Raw genomic sequence first — 20,165 nt, forward strand, 5'->3', positions numbered from 1 at the left:
TTAGGTTGCATTGTTGCACATAAAGTTATTCTGCACTACAGAAAACTACAACAACATTAAGCAGGTGTTTATTCTACACGGCTGTTTAAGTCTATATCAAAATGAGTGTAACAAAAAAAAAATCTGAGGCATGCATAACTGCAGCAATTTATGTTTTTTCTACTTTAAATAAAAGCAAAAAGATTATATTAATGCAAGTTTGTTATAAATGTATGTCTATGCACCATGCAATGAGATATTTATAGTGTAGGTAATCATACCATGAGAATATTGTAAGCAAGCCAGAAATAACATATCTAGAGCAAATCTGCCATTTTGGCTAACCAGACAAAAACCCAGACATCTGGGTTTGAAATGGTTAAGTTGAGGTAATGTGACTGCATGCATATTGGCATATTCCCATTTCAGGGTTTAAACATCACAGCATCAAACTTGTAGATATATTCGCAAAACTGCTTATGGGAAAAAAAAATACCAAGCAGAAAACTAATTAACATCCAATCAATCTGCTTTTTAAAAATGCACCTGCACTAATTGGGGCGCTTCTGGTTTAGATATTTTGGGCCATGCATCTCCTCTTCTGTCTTGACCTTGGTTCAGACTGGTCCGAAATGAGTATCAGCACAAAGTTTGTTAATTATTCATAGACTGTGGGCTGACTTTCTATTTTAGCACAGTGACAAAATCCAAATATCCTTGACTAATTCCTTTGAGAAGCTGAGTTCATGTCCACACTGTGCCCAGAATTTGTTGGGGGGGATTTTAAACGTGATATAACAGAAATAATAGCATTAAAAGACTCAGAACTGCTTAAGTCATCTCACCACAGCTTGGGATTTATTCAGTTAACTCAGTGATTCTGCAACCAGTAAGGCAAAAGTAACACTGGCGTTTGATTTCACAAATAAACCTCAGATTTGCATTCCCTGGAAGACACGTAAATCAACCTGGAGAAACCTGAGCTTTCATGAGCCCTTTTACAAGCCTTATTGCACTATATGTGCATAAAAATAAAGATATCCCATTCATCAGCACCATGCTGTAATTTGATTACATAGAATGAAAACTGTAAGATGATAATAGGATTTGAATGGAGCAGAGTCTTCTTTTCGGCCATATTTCTGCCTTTGCTCCAGCTACAGGGAATAAAGAGATGAATCAATTCAGAACCCAATTTTCCATCCCTCAATTAAGATACCAAAGCACAAAGAGCTCTGTGATAGGTATCCTAGCATAGTTTTCCTATATACTTCATTTAAGTACATCATACAACAAGCTTCATTTAGAGTGCATAATTCTGAAGATGGTGCAAGCAAACCGCATGTCTTTAAAGCTTTTCTTTCCTTCAAAAGTTTCATAATAAATCACATTAGGCAACTTCCTGTAGAGGACTCCTCACTACCGCCTCCCATCTGTAAGCAAATTATCCCCTATTTTGCACAAATAACACAGACTGAGAAGCACAGATAAGTACAACTCCATTTTATACTAAACAAAACAAACAAACATTGTTCACAAAGAGTGAATCAAACGATAACTGAAGAAGAGCCCAGTAACCACACCACATATGATTATACAAACAAAGCGTCATTTTACCCACAGGACAAACAGCCCATGCACCAACATGATAAAGTAGGTTTTACAGTAACACTAAAGTCACGACAGCATTCAGAGAAGAGTGAAAACAAGCTGTGATTTACATATGCATGCACAAAAAGGAGAAGTTATGATATAAATATATACATAAAAAAGATTAAGCCGGGCTTCTAAACATATTTGAATAATTTTTCAAAATAATATTCCCATAATTTGCAGTGGTTACTAGATATTGTTTAAGGTATAAAATGATTGAACATGAACTTTATGGCAAATGCTTGAACCACTATGAGCCTTTAAATGGGGAAATCTGCAAGACCTAGACGGAGGGAGACAGGAAGGAAGACGAGCTGACAATGAATGAATGAATGGACACACAGACAAATGGGAGGACACGAAAGCTTTGTTGAACATTCAGTTTATGACTTATTGTTCAACTCAGTCACAGTTTTGTAATGGAATCACTTGTGGTGCAACCAGTGACACCGCCCCCTAGCCAATCAGTGACAGTCTTCTTAGGTGGTGTTTTTTGAAGGCTGACTCTGCATGCTTTAGCCCCAGGAAAGGAGGGTATAAAAGAGGGGTTGGTACCACATAACTGTCACTGGTGGAAAATTCTTATAGCAGTAAGGCTGAATCAAGCTGCAGGCGTGCTGAGTAAACACTAGTGGGCTGATACAGGTGGAGAAACAAACAGGAATAGACAGACGAATGGATAAATGCAAATGAGCAGAACAAAGGATGGTTGCACAAAAAGATGAATAGACAGATGTTTGATAAACTCTTAAATGTGACAGAGTCCATGGAGAATCCATTTTTACAGAAAGGGAAAGCCTTCCATTCAGAGGATACAAACATAAAGACCCAGTAACTTCCAAGACAGTCACAAGACTTAGTAAACGAGCACAAACAGGTCATAATTAGGTCTTCCAGACATGCAGCAATGTTTACCAATTTATATCCCCAAAACAACTTTAGAAACAAAAAAAAGCTAATTAAAACCATCAAAGCAACAAAATACTGTTTAGTAGTCGGCCTCACGTTGCCTTTAAAAAAAGAAGAGAAAAACTTAGAGCAGAAAACAGTTTTAAATTTCAACCTGAGCAAAATAAAAGAGAAAGCAGAAGTAAATTCATATTTTTAACAAAAAAATTCACAGAAAACCACTTGCATATTACATAACCCACACAGGCCTGTCTTGGGAAATCAAACATTATGAAGTCAGATGAAAAGAAAACATGCAAACTATTTCTTCTTCTATTGAGCTAATGAAAGTCAGATGGATCCAATGTATTGTGTTTGACCCAATTCATAAAAGCCTGCTCCACCCCAGCTGTGCTTGATCTGCCAGCATTCATACTTTTACGTCAGTGAATGCAACCACATAGCTTTGCTAATCCCAAATATCTGCACTACACATGCACCAAGTCAGGTTTCATTTTCATTTCTTTCAGCTTTCTGACTCGTTCAGACTTGCCCACTTCAATCGCACATCTTTCAACTTTTGTGTTTCTTCAGAAAAAGCAATGCTATCTGATTTCTCTCAGTAAGATAATTTCACCAAAACTGGGTTAGATTCGTTATACTGATGACAAGTCAGGACACAGATCAATTTAGATAAACACAAGAGCCTTATACTGTATCGCTGCATCAACTGGACTCACCAGGAAGCATTAGGAGGCTGAGTGAGTGATGCCCTGCAGCCCTGCTTAAATTACTTAAGTCAGCGAGAGGCCTTAACGGGACAAAAACATTTAGAAAGCATGTATTGGTAATGTGATCTGACAAGCACACGACTTGAACTGCAGCGTGCATTATATCAGCACAGAGGGCCTCCATTATCCACCATCTCTGAAACACAGTTCTTAAACATTTTATCCATTTCTAGAATTCATACACCATAGCATTTAATGCTTTACGGGTGTTTTCACACCTGATGGACTCTGTTGGATTGGGGACCAAAAGTGCAACATTTCTTACACTTTCAGCTGGTGCGGTTCATTTTCACACTGCATTGTGTCAAACACACTAATCCTTCAAAAATGTCTCCCCTCCCACCTGTGGTGCACCAACCACCACTTAAGGAACAAAAACCTCTGAAGACGACATGATAGCAACTTCCTTCTTCACCTCAAAAATGAACAAAAATGGAGTCGTGTCAGATTTTAGAAGTTGTAGGATTTCTCTTTTGTCCTTGGAAAAAGATTATGAGCCATTTCTCCTGCTACCACCACACTCTCGTGTTTTTGTTTTGGTTGCATTTACGCAGAATACCCTGGCATTTAGCTCACTTCCTACTTTTGGAGCGGTCTCTTTACATATGTACTTTAACAGCAACACAGTTCACTTCAACGGAACCGTGACCCAAGTTTGCTTTTATAAATTGCATCAGATAGCACATTCGCACCTCCACAAATAAACCAGACTTTCTAGAAGAATGGACACTATTACACATGCAGAGCAATACAGTACATTACAACCACAAACTTTAATGTTATATATTAGGATTTATTTTTTTAAATCAAAGGGACTCTGACCATCTCACAGAGCTCAGTTCAATCCACTGTCTGAAAATGGATAGAGTACTAAAATATCTGGCCAATAAGAGCAAGCCAAGACTTCAGACGTGTGAAGAGATCCAGCCCTGAAGATCTGTCACCTAAACCAATAAAGCAAGCTGCTCATGTTTGTGGTTGTAAAATGAAAAAAAATCTAAAAATATTTAAGGGTAGGAACACTTCTGCAAGGCATCACATGCAGTTCCGTCACCCTGTGTACCCTCTGCCAACAGAAAAGTGTTACTGTCCAAAGATTAAATCGGCATAACTTATGTTTCAGAAAAGGGGATGTATATAATTTACCTTCCAGAAAACAACTGCATATCAACATACTGAATTCTTGCAAAAGACTATATTTTTCCTCTGTGCACTATCGGTTTCACCCGAAAGTGAAGCAAAACAGATCAATCACATGCCTGCAGACTGAGGTCTGAGGACCCATTATCCTCAACAAAGATAACACAATAGAAGCCCTGAGTCAGGATTTTCTCCCTAACCACATTAATCAGAGCTGAGATTTTGGTCAGTTTATAATACAAACTGGTTATGTTTAAAAAGAATACAAAAATGTGCGCCTTACTTTCCTCTCCAAGAGTGTTTAGTGGTGTAGAAACAGGCCAGGTCTTTGTTGTCTTTCAGGATATTCATCTTTTCCCAAGACCTAAAACATAGGCAGAAAATTATGTTTTTAGTATGACCCTTTTATGGTAGCGGGGATTAAACTGTTTATTACAACACAAACTTTGATCCAGGGGGATTCTTTGCAAGTCATTACTACTTATTTACAAGACACACTCCAACACACAGTTCTTCACAGCATCATTCAACATTTTTTAACTCGGAGGGAGAATCTCAAGTCAGAGAGGAAACACTGTAAACAGCTATTAAATAACAGTGAGAGCCATCCCATGATTGCTGTCCAATTCCACTGTTAAAAGCCACTGGATCTGTCTACCACCTGAAAATGTATTACAGTGAACCAGAGGAATACATGTCAATCCAGTCAGTGATATTTGTTGATTAGTTCAAAATAAAAATATGTTTGTGTTCAATGAAAGAATAAAAGCACAAGTATTTGGAAGTTATTCAGAAGCTACATGATTTAGTTAAGCTTGCAAACTAAATGGGAACATCTGAAAGTTTAACCTTTCAAAGAAACCATAATATAGTAGAGCAAGAGGAGGAAATAGCTGCCTTTCTTATTCTGAGTACAGTCACTTGCTTTTGCTAGCTGAACTGTGACAAGGGGAACCTGTGTCAGCACTCAGCCAGGATCCTGGAAAAGTCCTACTACAGTTTTCCTTCCTCTTCATTCCAGTGTGCAAATGAAGCTGCATTATTGACTGAATGGTGAGGGATTCCTAGAGTGCTGAGGTGAGTTTTAGAAGTGCCATTTTAGATAAGAACTGGCAAATCATTCAGGTATCCCTTTATTATGGAAATTACACAAAGTTTTAATTAAATGCACGTCTATGAACTGGCTACATGCACAACTGGGAAGTTTGCTGTATGTAGTAGGCTGTCATAAATTTACTGTGATGAGAGTGGCTAGTAATCAGGACTGGGTCATGTGATTGCCCTTCCTACTTCTTCTGGATCACTCTCAGGTTGTTAAAACATACAATAACTAGAGAACTGAGGAGAAAACTTTGTGTGGATCATAGCTCAAAACAAAGCATATCTAAGTGTTTATAACGCGTGTAGATACTAAACTTTTGTTGCAGAATTTCAACAAACATTTTACAAAACAGCAATAGACATGAATTTGACTTATTTGTTCAGTGCATTATGTCATAAAAAAGAAAAACTGGAATTTGTTAAAGGTTTCAATTCATTTATGCATTCCATTTCCAAGCTTAAAGCTAGAAAAAAAGAAGTTTCCTCAGGTGGGAATAACAATTTAAAAGGTCTGAGATTTATGACCAAGATAATCTAATATGGCCAATTACACCTAATGGTAGACATCCAATTCATGTCGCAAAGACAGCAGCCAAAGCAGAGAGGCTCTGTCTTCCCTCACTCCAGCCCCTTGGATCACCTCCTCTGACACAATCCCAAGGCTTGGGACTGATAATTAATCTGATCATTAAGGGTATCAAGTGCTTTTTATGTGGTCACCAATAGCTTTATATCAAAATTAAGCTTGTTTGTATTCATCTTGGAAATTATAGCCACAACTCTGGGGTATAATTAACTCTACAAATAAACAGTAAATGATAATAAAACGATGGGACAGATGTCGTCACTGTATGTGATCCAATGCAACCCAGACCCATTCAGAAAGATCAACACAAGCTACGGATTTAGTTTGTCTTGAAACATTTACAATTGTTTTAAAAAAAAGTTATTTCAAATTGCAAAGAGATGTTCATGTTACACTTTCAGCTTTCAGAGCTGTTTGGAAAGAGTTTTAATTCAGAGGCCATCACTGGAAAACTACTTAAGCATCAGTGTGAGGTTCAAGGTTCAAATAGTCATGTGCCATGACATCAGTTTAGTCCTATCTGCTGCTTTTATGTCCAGCTACAATTGTTAAACTCGTGACACCTGCGTTATGAAGAGCTGATTAAGATATTCTGAATGACATCAATTAAGTAAAACGTTACAGGAATATCAGAGTGTGATGCCTTTCTAGTATTTTCATCTGACCAAGCGTTGCAACACCCCCCTGTATTTGCCAATTACATGAAGCAATCACTCTTCCAACACAGGAACATAAAGGCCAGGAACTTACCCTCACTTTATTTTTTGGGGGGCTCAATTAAGATTCTGAGCGCTAAATAATTTACACGTTGAATCTTTTAAAAAAATAAAGCCTAAATCTAATTGCCATAAGAGCGTTTGCAGGATAATGTCACTTGTTTAAGCCCCAGTGTGTGCGTGAGCTGCAGTAAATCCATGACAGACAGAATTAACGTTACCTGTCTCCCAGGAAGCTACTTCTTTGCAGCAGGCCTCCACGGTCAAAAACAAACACAGCAGCTCTTTTGGTATGTTGACGCTAGTGCTTCATCTAACCCGGACGGTAGCCACACCAGAAATACATTTAAATCAGCGTTTGTTGCATTGAAATAGGTGGAGGCAGCGGTAGGCTAAGATTGGGTTAGCTACAGGTTAGCGGCTAACTAGCGCATCAATTAGATCCTAGCACCGGAGCTCAATCAAGAAAACACGAAGCAGACAGAAGTGGCACGTGCTAACGATAGCATTTACCTGTCAAATCACTAATGGGTGTTAAATGTAGCCGTCCCTCAGCCCCCCTCCCTCCTCTGACCGCGGCCAGTGCTCCTCAGTTTTCCCACCGTGACGCTGAAGACAGGTACCTACTCAGTTCCGCTGTGTTTCCCCCCAACAAGAGTCAGGACGCTGCCATATTCCTTAGACCAAAAGGCAATAAAGTGCGCAGGCGCGAGACCTACCCTGTCATGCGGCTGTCAGCTGATTGGTGATTGCGGAAGTGTCAAGCTGATCTTAGAACAGTTTTCATTTGGTTTTCATTTGACGTTTGAATGGAGGGATACTACCAAAGCAGACCTTAAAGCAGCTTTTGCGATTCTGTCAAAACGCAGCGTTTTTAAAGGGGTAAACCACAATTTTTTATGGGCCTTTTTTTAAAGATTATGAGATGTTAAAATCACAGGCGCATTGTAATTGTTACATTTACTTGAGTAACGTTTAGGAAAAATTTACTTCTATGGTTTTACTACACTACACTTTACATTTACTTATGAAGTATCGCAACTCTTAAGTAAAATTTTCTGGCTGCTGCAAGCAACTTCACTGAATGAATAACAAACGTTCTTGAAACAAAAAAATACAAGACACAGAAACACACCTATATTAAAGTGAGACTTCATGCACTCGGCCTTAATGTAATTTTCAATTTCCTGAGGCTATTTGGAGGTCAATTGAAGATACATAAAACAATAGCTTATCACTGTAATGCATTTCCCTGCTTGTACAACAGACACAAATACCTACAGTAAGTATTGGTGTCATAGATTTCATTTTGAAAAATATTGATTTGGAAAATTGTTATTTGTAATTTTATTATTTTATAATATTATTTACATTATTTACATTGATTTTAAGGTACTAATCACACTTATTTGTAAAATCCATTAAAATAACTTCATATATCTACAGAGTAACATGGCCATTCTGCTGGAAAAGTATAGTCATAAAAAGATGTACCATCCATCCCACAAAGAAGCTTTAATGTGCATCATGATAACAACAGTATATCTTAGATATTTATTCAGACATGCATTCAGTCATCATGGGGCAACACAAAAACACACAACCACGCACACACTCTTAGGGATTAATCAGACAGCCCAATTAACCATAAAGAGACATGCTTTTGGACTGTGGGGTGGAAGACAGAGAGAATCAACACGAGCATGAGGAGAACATGCAGACTTTATGTAAAAAGATCCTGGACTGGGATTCAGACCCAAGACCTTGGTTAAAGGCAACAGTGCTTGCAATTGTTACACTGTACAGCAACTTATAATGTAGTTTTAATCTCTGGGAGAAACTGATATTTATGTATACAAAAGAAATACATTGAATGAAGTTATTTATTAAAAGTAGGTGGTTAATTGCTCAGAACTTTTCCACAGAATTCCAGTTTGAAAATTCTGAACTCTGAATCTCTTTGATGGTACATTTGGTTATGGTTTAAGCAAAATTAATTAAAATAGCTGAATAGTCAACAGCATGAAACAGCAAATTCATTTGGGTAAAAAGGTTAAAAAAAAGGCTTTATTTCTGTAAGCTTTGCTAAAAAAAAAAAAAAAAAAGCGACTATTGCGCCATCTAGCGAGAGTTCCCAATCAACGCACGCATCTTACAGGCTGCTTCAGAGCACACAGGTCTACCACAGATATACATTTAAAACAACTCTAAGCATCCAGATACAATCTATTTATTATCAACAATCAAAGATATTTAACCAAATTTCAAGTGAAGTTCACAGTCAAGTATGTTCAATGTAACATATTTGGAAAAAAGTTAAATCCCAGCTACAATAAATACCATTTAAATTTTTTAAATGATCAAAGTATATATTTATTCCTATATTACTCAATTTTTAAGCAATCTAGACTTTCTAATTATTATTTCTTCTAGCTTTGAAGTTGCATCACTCATTCTACATGTGTAATTTATTGTAAGTACACATATTTCATTCTTCTGACCTTTTCATTCTACAATGCAGTCACCGTTTGGCATCTTCCGAATAAATGTCTTCGTGTTACTGATGGCATGTCATCAAAAATAGGTGCAACTATCACAAGATACAGTCAGAACAGTACAGAAGCCTTAACATGTAATATCACAGAAACATAGTAAGCAAAAATAATCAACAGCATTTGATCCTTCTCTTAAACTGTCAGCAACTCACCGCGACTGAAGATATAGAGGAAACATCCTGGCCTCTCTTAATGACTGATCTGTTACACTAAAACTCAAGCGGAGCAGCACAGAGAGGTCACGTTATAAGGCATCTGCCTGGGTGACAAACCATGCGCTGCCTGTTAGACTAATTCAGTTATAGCAAGAGAGGCATGAGGAAAAGAAAAGTTTCCTTCTTCTTTCCCCATTTGAGTCTCCCCTTAACAGGATGGAGAGTGAAGCTCTTTAGGCTTTCGTTAGTATGACAAGACTTTCCCACTCAATTACTGTGAAAACTTTATTTGGCTCAGGTAAAGTCGATGGGGTTTCTGCAGCACAAATACGGTTATTTTTATGTTTTACGCATATTTCTTATATGCAGAGAAATTATATTGCAAACGTTGTCATTTAACACAGTGGTCCACAACCCTGGTCCTCAGGGCCCACTGCCCTCCATGTTTTAGGTGTTGCCCTGCTGCACACCTGGGTTAAATGAATAGGTGATTAACCGACTTCTATAGCAATTGCAGGAATGCAAAGGAGATAATACAATCATATGAATCAGCTGTGCTGGAGTCCGAACTCATCAAAAACATGCAGGACAGTGGTCCCTGAGGACCAGGGTTGGGGACTACTGATTTAACATATGACCTGCAATGGAAACAGATACGGCCTCAAAGTGAATAAAATTAATTATTGTGTGTCATGGGACTATTACTCCAGTGTAATAGGATTAAAAGACCCGCTTTGCTAGTTATTTTTCCCCTGAATTTTTCCTGCATTACACTGCCATCTACTGGTTTCTACTGTAACCTGCAGCAGCCTTGCTTACCAAGCGAAAGAAATAGTAATGTAAATAAGCAAAGCATACACAGATACAAAAAAACACTTAATAATATTAACAAACCAATGTATTTATGCAACCACACAATATGGTAATAACATTAATGACCCCCAAAATACGAAAGAGTACGTGGTTGTTATTATTATTATTATTATTATTATTATTATTATTATTAGTAGTAGTAGTAGTAGAAGTAATAATAATAATAATAATAATAATAATAATAATAATAATAATAATAATAATTCACGAATGTATTTTGGTAAAAAAAAATTAATAAATATACAGTATTAAACGTGATATATAAAAGAAAATAAAAAGGAACTGTTTGCGCTACATTAGCGATTAGTACAAAAGCGATTGGTCATTTACCTAAAAAGTTAAATTTATACCTACAATAATACGGATAGAAATAATTTTTGCGCTTTATATTGACTTTATTCATGAAAATCCGGAATTTTACATGAAATAATTCATTTTTAGTGAGACTATTTTCCCGTGTCACAACCTGTCCGTGAAGCCCGTGAACGCACCTCCGGTAACCAAGGTGATGACGCTATATTCCGTTACCAAGGCATTCTCAAGGCAAACACTAGCTGGTTAGCTAGGCTAGCATATCTCCAGGATAATCTTACAGCTGTGGCACAACGGACATTTTTCTCAATTTGTTTACTTAAACAAACATATAAAAGATTTTACTGGATTTCGAACTCATCATATCGACTCTGGCTTTTAGTCTTCCTTGCGCACGTTCTCTAAATTAGATAGATTCTGCTTCTTTTTTTTAAGGATCAGCTCAAGCTAATTTAGTTACGTTGCAAAACAGCCATTATGGTAAGTAGCTGCTGCGAGCTTCGCTGCTAGCTTCCTCTTTCCTTGTAGAAGTGTTGAATGATCCTATTTTTAAATAAATTGCCATTAGAGTAGAACGCTATAGCTAGCATGCAGCTCTATGGAATTACCAGCTCATGTGGAAAGGCCCTGTAACGTATTGGGAAGAGGAAATCCTCTTCAAGTTAGCTGATAAGCTAATTGGTGTTGCTATTACATCAACCTTCTGTCTTCTTATGCACCCTGATGCACAATTTATTTGCTAATCTGTTTTCTTTTTGTCTCCACAAAGGCTGACTTTGGGTTTAACGAACACCATCAGTCTGAAATCATCAACTACATGCGATTTGCTCGTTCAAAGAGGCTCTTAAGGCTCAAGGCTATTGATTCATGTTTTGAAGAACTCAAAGACAGCAGGTGATTGGTCATAAACTTCTCCGTCATTGTGATCATGTACTTTTATTTAGATGTTTATGTACATCCATAGAGAGAGCTTGTACTGGAGTGGACAGAGCACTGGTGTGAAAATATTGCCTTGTATTCATATTTAATACCAATTGTATAATCACGTGCTGAAGACAAATTCCAGTACCATGCAAGTATTCACACTCCCTGATCTTTGTCAGCTGTTGTTACTTTACAACCAAAAAAATTAATTTACTTAACTGAGCTTTTGTAAGATTGTTAGGGAATATCAGTAAACAAAGCATTGTGAAGATTACAGAACACAGCAGACAAGTCAAAAGAAATCCCAAGCTATAAAAAATAAAAATAAAAAAATTAGCAGCATTCCATGACAGCTTGAATTAAAAAGAGGTCTACTTGAAGCTTTTAAGTTAATATTTCACTTTTTAAAGTCGATCAGACTATCAAGGAAATTTTACTCTTTTATTCCATGTTGTCTTTTAGCCATGCCTAAAGCTAGAAAAAATAGTAATAATGGTCTTTTTGCATGGTGACACAGTCTTTCTGTCGCTTTGCAGCAAAAAGAGGTTCAAATCACAGCTTTGAATGTTTCCTTATGGACTTTTCAATGCTTCACTCCGACTTCCTCCCACAGTCCCACAGAGTACCTGTTAGGTTACTCTAAATTCCCCTTCGGTGTGACTGTCCATGCTTGTTAGTCCTGTAGGTCTCTGTGTTGAACTGTGATGGACTGGTTACCTGTCTACAGAGTTTAATGACCACTGCAGGTAGGCACCAGAGACCCTACATTATACAGTACAGACGACAGATGGTGGGAAAAACATCTACAGAACTGAACATTTCTGGAAAAAACAAAACACAAACAAACAAAAAAACTTTGATATTTTTACTCAATAAAGTACCAGTTAACTAGAACTGAATGGTTTGTCAGATGAGACTGAGATTGATCTTATTGGCAACAAACACACCATGTGGGTTTGGCATGAAACTGAGAATGAATATGTGTAACATCACCTGTCCAGTGGAAGATCTGTGATGCAGTGGGCCTGTTTCTTATCTAAAAATGTCAGCAGGAACTCTTTAAAATACTGAGAGATTTTGAAAAAAACCCATCTAAATAAGGGAAATTAACACAGGAAATATACCGTAATTGTATCTTTTAGCATAGTAATGATCCAGAACTTATGCCCAAATCAACACAGATTTATATCCTCAGACACAAATCCACCTTCTACCATATCCAAATCCAGAATATTCTTAATTCACTCAATCAATGTACTCAAAACAAGGGTTGGCTTTAATAAAGAGGAGTTTAAGCTTATGGAAGAGCAACAAAAAAAAATCTTTATCATGGGTGACAATAAGTGAATGTGGACGGCTCTGTACATTGATTTTTATGCCTGAATTTCCGTCTGAAGGCTGGTGGAGGACACCTACACAGTGGACGAGGTTAGGGAGATGCTGGACGGGCTGCAGATGGTGGTCCGGGGGGAGGTGGAGATGGAGCTGATCAACACGGCCCACACTAACGTGCTGCTGCTCAGGCAGCTTTTCTCTCAGGCTGAGAAGTTTTACCTTCGACTCCAGAGCGATGTCTCTGAGCTGGAGAACAGGTGAGCTGGAAAGACCCTGACAGTGAAACTCACACTGGCATCCAGACAGTCATAGCATGGGTGGCTGTTAGAATCCAAACGTTATAGCCGTACTCACTCGTTATCACTGCTTTGGTGGACATTTTTCAACCGTTCTCTTCTTTTTCATGTGAACTCTAAGTTAACAGTAGCGCCTGAAACAGGCAGCCCTTTAAATGTTAACAGTTACGTTGAACTGTATCACATTTTACTTCCTCTTCAGTTCTTTTCAGATCCAGATCTCTTAGCATGTCATTCACCGGGTAAAAAGGTCAGCAGTCTTTACTGATCTACATGTGTGCAACCCAGGTTTCCATCGTGTCGGTTTCCCTTTAGATCTGCAGTTGGTTGGGCTAAAAACCACAAACTGTCACCTTTTTCATTGCATTTTCAAATTAATTTTGGTAGGTTATAAGCTACATATTTTGTTTGGATTTTACCTCGTAAATGAATTTGTTTGCAAAAATAGAAGCTTATGTTTCAGAGATTAATTCTCAGAAGGAATTGCATCTTATTTAAATAAATTTTTTTATGTTATTTTATATTTTACCAGAAAGAAAAGTCAATTTAAAAGTTATTACCGACATTTTCACTGTATCATTGTGTCTAGACAAAGGTCACAGATTTGGCCTGAGTGGCAAAAAGTTTGGGAACCTCTGCATTAGTTCCTAGAAGAAAACATCACTTGAGATAACTTGTTTTTGAAGTAAAACCTGAAAACTAATGTCTAACGCAGACATTTCTGTATCAAAGAATGTTTTGACTTGGGTGTTTGACTTTTTTATTTTCTAACAAACATAAATCTAACAAATACAATATATAGCAAATTCCCCTTTTGAATGGAATGACTGAAATAAATGTAACTTTTCGATTATTAAGAGGGATGGACAAGACGCGATAAAGTGTTTGAACAAGTATGAGGAAACAATGTAGAGTTAAACTCCTTCAGTCAGAGGCATCTTTGGAATCACTGTAATACTGACTGCTACAGTAGATCCTTCCTACCCACAGTTATAAGCATCTACAACAACTCTTTTAAGAAACTTAGAAAATATGACTTATGACAACATTTAAATTGAATTAAACCCCATTTTCAATGATACTCACTTAAATTAAACATTACAAAACCGCTTTCTGTTCATCAAATTTAATACTGAAGACCTGTTTGATCTGACTGTGAGGTTCAAACTCACTGAACTTAATATAACTTTTGCCCTCGTGACCTCTCACCTTATAAAACACAGTGTTTTGATGAAGATACTTTGTTTATAGTATAGCAGGCACATGGTGGGTGGATGAGCAACTCATGAACCCTTTTTGTTTTCCTCTCCAGGCTACAGCTGTACGTGACTGAATAGGTGTCTAAAGCTAGGAAAACGCCCCTTGTGATAGGGCTACGTGTCTTCAAATGCTTTTTAAAAAACCACATACAAGCTTTGTAGAGAACAGTGCTGCTCACCACAAGCATGTGCCTTTACAACATAAGTGCTAAACTGCCGCCAGGACCGAGGGAGTTCACTTTTCCTTTGCCAAACATTCACGACCGCCAAATAGTAGATTGTGAGGGTTAGCACAGATGAACATCAACACAGAGGTTACACAACTGTTGTGAAATGAACGTCTTATTAGTGCTTCAGTGTTGCTCACCAATTGTGGTTGTAGAATCAGTTTACACTTTTTAAGCATGTAAGCTTTTGTTTATCCACTTAATTTTTCAGATAATGAGCATTTAATATCTTTTTTTCTCTCTCGCCCTTTTAGGGAGCTGTTAGAGCAAGTGGCTGAATTTGAGAAGACTGACTTTAAAATAACTAATAAGGTTTGCAAAACACTTTCTTCTTCAGACATCAGGCGAAATTCACCTCTTCTTAGATTACCTGCCCCCACATTTGTTGTAAATGTCAGGCTGCCTGGCCTATATTTGTAGAAGTGTGGTTCAGAAGTCACGCGTCACTGAGGTTCACCTGTGGTTTTATGTTGCCATGTCTAAAACGAATAAATAAATGTTGCAGTGCAATGCAATGCTTTTGCATGACTGTATGACTCTTGAATTCATTTCTAGCTAAACCAGGAAGCAAGTAAACTCAAGTTGGCACCACTGAATGAGGGTGGGGTGTCTGAGCTTCTTAACAAGGTAAAATTATTTTTTTGTGTACGCTTCCAGCCATAGTCATCATAGCCATAATGATGGTTATGAAGTTACTGTTTGAGGCTGATGACTTTAAACATTTAACATTTGTGTTATTGTTGCCTAGAAAGTTGGACCTTAGCTAAACTTTTTTTAGATCCATCAGTAAGACCCAGGCAAAAAAATCTGGTGGTGATGATTGACCACTTTTCTCATCAGAAATGGTTGAGCTCATTAAAACTAGTTGGTTTTCTGCAACAGAGCTGATCTTTTTTTGTATCATTAAGATTGTAGGGGTTACATTATTAAGGGTTTCAGCTCCAATGGCTAATAAGTCTCTGGCTAAGTCACAAATGACAGCTCTTAGTCATTTGTGACTGGAAGACTAAAATAATTAGTAAACTTAACCTGGAGTGAGCCGACCGCTGAGCTGTGGATCCTGGAGTTTGACATAGTCCAAAAAGTACCAGCAAAGTAAGAGATGTGGGCCCACCAGCTGCACAAAGACACATCAGAATCAGGTGCAATGCAGGCTGGGTGTCTTACGAGGTTCTGATCATAAAAGCTTCTGACAGGATGTTTGGGGTTATTTTCTTCTCTTGGAAAACTTAACTGTGTCCAAAGTTGTCCTTCTTTATTGCTCCTTTCTCAGTTGGTGCAGCGCACCAGTGCCACTGGTTGCTCCTCTACCCAGTAGCTAACTTGCTTGACAGTTAGCTACTGGGCTGTTGTTGAAGATCCTCGAACATTCCTTGTACATTCCCTCAGTCCAGTCTCCATCTAAGTTTTTGCCTCCCACGCACCTGGGATTGCCTTGGACCGGAACCCTTTGAAAATATATGGACTATTGTTTAGAGTATCTGTCCAAAGGAAAACAAGCCCTTTAAACTAATTGCCATTTCTGATAACAAGAGTGGTCAGATTCTCAAATGCATCATTAATAGTCCAACATTAATGGCTTCTATACCCTTGATGAGCGTTTGTTCTCTGGTTACAAAGTTCAATAAAATGCTCCAAACCAACAAATCTATTTCTATCCTGTTTTAGGAGATAGCGAAACTACAAGAGGACAATGACAAACTGAAATCCAGGCTGCGGACTTTAGAATCACAGGTTAAAAAAAAGGCCTTTTAAACTTAGTCTTTTATCTTTCTCAGTTAGCTAGTTGATAATTTTTTTTATATGTGATTAATTTCATCAGGCCATGAGTGCACTAGATGAGAAAGCAAAATTAGAGAGAACTCTGAAGGATGTCCAGAGGACACAAGGAGAGCAAAAGGTATTGCATTTAAAATGCTGTGCTACTTTTCACTACTGCTTTCCATTTCCTTTATTTTATCTTTACTATTTATTTTTGATTTTTGTCGCCTGCATGCTTCCCACCATTTGCTATTATCTGCATGGTATGTATGAACCTGGATGAACTCTGTGGATGCTGTTTTGCCGTGTAATGCCAGTGATTGCCTTTCAGGCCGTAACTGGTTTTCTTCTACGTTTCAGCTTTCTGCTCAAACAAAGGAAATCAACAACCTGGAGGACACAGTAGCAGCTCTGACGGAGGACTATGAAAGATCGCTTAGTGCCAACAAGGCAACCCAAAAGGAACTGAAGGAGAGTCTAATCACTGCCAAGCATGAACTTCTGCGAGTGCAGGAGCAGCTGGCCTTGGCAGAGAAGGTACCTGCTGTAGAGCCTTTTCTCTTTCTGATAAATTAATGCAACAAGCATTAATGAAGTTGGACTCCATGGACTCACCTTGTGATCCTCAGATCATTTTGGTTCAGTCTGTGAGATGAGACACAAGTAGAAAAAGCCCTTAAATATCCTCACATTTTGTCTCGTTATTTGTAGAGGCCGTTTCATACAGAGAGCTGTAACACAAAGTGCTGGAGCGAAGAGCTCTGTTCAATCTATTAAACAGACAGGCTTAGCAAGGAAAGCATTAATCAAAGAGGCATTCAGGAGCTCCATGTAGCTCTGCAGGAGCTGCTCAAGTTGAAAACCTGATCACAAAACAGCAAGAAAATCCTGCTTTCAGATGCCTTGTGGAAGAAGCTGCTCTGATCAAATCGGTTTTATTGACCTACATAAAAAATCCCCATGTGGTGGAAAACCTGTTCTAACAGGATTAAGCATAGTGGTGGTAGCTTCATGTTGTGAGGGTGCAGATTAGAACGGCCCAGTTAAAACCCAGACTTGGGTACGACATCCGCTTTCTAGTCGGTGGCAAAGACTAGAAAACTGGTGTTTACAGACACTCTCCAATAAATCTACTTGAGCTATTTTTGAATAATTTCAGCTTATTCAAACTGGTAAAGGGGCAGTGGTTCTACAAAGTATTTACTCGGGGTGGCTAAATACAAACACACCCCACAACTTATAAAAATATACACCCCCAGTTGGTCGTGGTAGATGAGGCCTGCTAATACTGAACCAGGTTTCTTCCTGTTAAAGCAGAGCTTTTCCTCTCCGCTGTCGCTACATGCATGCTCAGTTTGAGGTAATGCTGTAAGGTCAATAACTGGATGTAATCTGTTGGTGGTTCCTTAGATAGAAACGTTTTAAACTGATTTGAATCATAAACTGAGTTTAATATACTGTTTGATAACTTGGATCAATTAGAATGCATTTAAATGCATAGAAATGAGATGAACTTTAAAAAACATTCTCCATTTTCCTTTTACTTCAAAATTGTGCACTACTTTGTGTTGATGTATCACATAAAAAGAGGGAAGTTTGTGTTTTTAACACAACTAAATCTAAAATAAAAACAAAGAGTTCGAGATATTAATACATTTCTGAGATCCTGTATTTTGAATGTTTATTCTAATACTCTAAGCCTTCCTCTTTTTGACACTGGTATGGAGGAAGCAAGACTTTTCCATGATCACTAACATCATAAGATCAGACAGCTGACTTCATCTCAGGAGTTTTGTGTTTTTCCCTTTTACCTTCGGTGTTTTTGTGCGTGCGAAAAGCGCGCAAAATGTCGTGCCAACGAGAGTTATTTTCTCCTGCACTTCCCCCTGAACTGATCAGATCACATTTGAAGTTCAGTCTTGGTGAGATTTCTAATTTGTAGCGCTATTGTCGTTTTTTCTTTCCCCTCTTAATGTTTTGGCATTTGTGGATTGTGTGTAGGAGTTGGAGAAGAAATTCCAGCAAACTGCAGCGTACCGCAACATGAAGGAGATTCTGACCAAGAAGAACGAGCAGATAAAAGAAATTAGGAAACGATTGCAGAAGTGGGTTTTCACATTTACACTGATATTCTAAAAATAACACAGTCCTCAGTTACTGTGATGCATCTTGCATGACGTTTATCAGTTACGATCAGTTTTGTTTACCATCACGCGTTTTGCTTTCTGTTCCAGATACGAACCGGACGACTGAGGTTTCGCATGTTTTCATTAGAAAGACGGGACCAAATTTTTTCTGACTGATTTGGGACAAGAAACTACCAGTTCTGGTGTTTTTTTTATTTTTATTTCTGCTTTGTCTGGCATTCTCTGTCCCTGTTAGCTTCATTAAACAGCAGGTTGGTCAGCTGGGGAAACCCAGGGGCGAATACGCAGAGGATCCGATGACGTGTGTGTTTTTCTTACGGTAGCTGGCAGATTTCCCTCAGTGCTCTATGCAATAAGCAGCATTTACCTGTTTGAAGGGGCCTTGTCCTTTTGCTCACCTGGACAGAACTATATTGCCTGCCTGAAGCTTTGTAGTCTTGGTGTGCCTTGCAAAACTATTAAAAGCTCTAGAAATGTTCACATTTTATCAACATGTTTTCTAGGGGTTTTATAGCTAAATCAACACAGCAACAGTTAGCTCAGTCAAATCTCAGTCAAATTTAGGTCTGTGCTTTGACTATTCCGCTTCATTGTATTCAACTGTGGCTCCGGCTGTATGTGTAGGGTCATCCCCGACCCCAACAAACTCTCTCACACCCACATCCTTTAGCCTTATGTATGTTGCAGGTTCTAAAAGATTGTCTCCTGCTATTACTCCATGTATTATCTCCATCCATTTCAACAACAAAAAAACCTTGCAATGTTATTTTATAACCAAAATCTGCTCCAAACCTCTCTAATTGACATCTGAGGCCTTCAAAGAGCAACTAGATTTATACTGAGATAAGAATACACACAAGTTATTTACTACCTGGTTGTACTAGAGTTTGTATAGGGGTCTCAAAACAAAAGGAAGCCACACCTTTCAGATTTTTTTTTTTGTGGAAACTATTTCAGAACCACGTGTTTTCCTTCAGGAGCACAACTTGTGTTGTTTTATCTCATAAAATCCCAGTGAAATACACAACGCATCAAAAATGTTGAATAAGGAGTATAAATAGATTTGCAAGGCACTGCATTAGTCCCAGTGCAGGACGTTGTAAGTAAATTCTCATATTTTGCTCAACAGTCTTAACTTTAGCAGTATCTTAAAGTCCAAGGTCCAAGTTTAAGACAAAGTTACAAGTAAACTCCAAACCACTTTCCATTTTAGGACACTCTTGCTTATCTAAACATTTAATAATATTAATATTCCACTCTAAAATATTTCCAGTAATCTGTAACCACAATGTATCTGCTCTTACATATAGATAGATGTGAAGGGCCTAGAATATTTTTGGTGTTGAATCCTTGCATATTTTTTGTATTGCTGTACATAAATGATTTTCATGATATAAAATGCTCTTGTAGAGTGTGCATTTAACTGGTTTGTGAAATTTTAATGGGTTAATAAAAGGTGTGACCAAA

General features: G+C 37.9%; 2 protein-coding genes across 11 annotated transcripts in view; one reads left to right on the top strand and one right to left on the bottom strand.

Annotated features, from left to right (window-relative positions):
• dnajc13 (dnaJ homolog subfamily C member 13) overlaps positions 1 to 9,602 on the bottom strand; it is a 32,227-nt gene extending 22,625 nt beyond the window's left edge. For 3 of the 9 annotated variants that reach the window (XM_081601562.1, XM_081601561.1, XM_081601567.1), the window contains exons 1-2: positions 9,562 to 9,602; positions 4,735 to 4,815 (exon numbers count right to left, since the gene is read on the bottom strand). In XM_081601562.1, coding sequence (XP_081457688.1) covers positions 4,735 to 4,815; positions 9,562 to 9,587 — 107 coding nt within the window. In that variant the 5' untranslated portion in view covers positions 9,588 to 9,602. Of the gene's footprint in view, positions 1 to 4,734; positions 4,816 to 7,075; positions 7,295 to 7,367; positions 7,568 to 9,561 lie in introns of those variants that run through there. The other 6 variants (XM_081601560.1, XM_008396576.3, XM_081601564.1 and 3 more) reach the window with 6 other exon arrangements.
• Positions 9,603 to 10,954: 1,352 nt separating this feature from the next.
• Positions 10,955 to 20,165, top strand: lztfl1 (leucine zipper transcription factor-like 1). 2 transcript variants are annotated; one of them, XM_008396575.3, is made up of 10 exons: positions 10,955 to 11,229; positions 11,519 to 11,643; positions 13,071 to 13,265; positions 15,045 to 15,102; positions 15,346 to 15,417; positions 16,459 to 16,524; positions 16,613 to 16,690; positions 16,930 to 17,088; positions 18,553 to 18,656; positions 18,786 to 20,165. In XM_008396575.3, exons 1-10 carry the CDS (start codon positions 11,227 to 11,229, stop codon positions 18,802 to 18,804), a joined length of 879 nt encoding a protein of 292 aa, XP_008394797.1. In that variant the 5' UTR covers positions 10,955 to 11,226; the 3' UTR covers positions 18,805 to 20,165. The 2 variants fall into 2 exon arrangements, with proteins under 2 accessions (XP_008394797.1, XP_008394795.1); XM_008396573.3 differs by having other exon boundaries at positions 10,956 to 11,229; positions 16,912 to 17,088.

Source organism: Poecilia reticulata, chromosome 20, assembly GCF_904066995.2.
Source record: "Poecilia reticulata chromosome 20, P_reticulata-male-v2, whole genome shotgun sequence".
In the NCBI taxonomy this organism is placed as follows: Eukaryota; Metazoa; Chordata; class Actinopteri; order Cyprinodontiformes; family Poeciliidae; genus Poecilia; species Poecilia reticulata.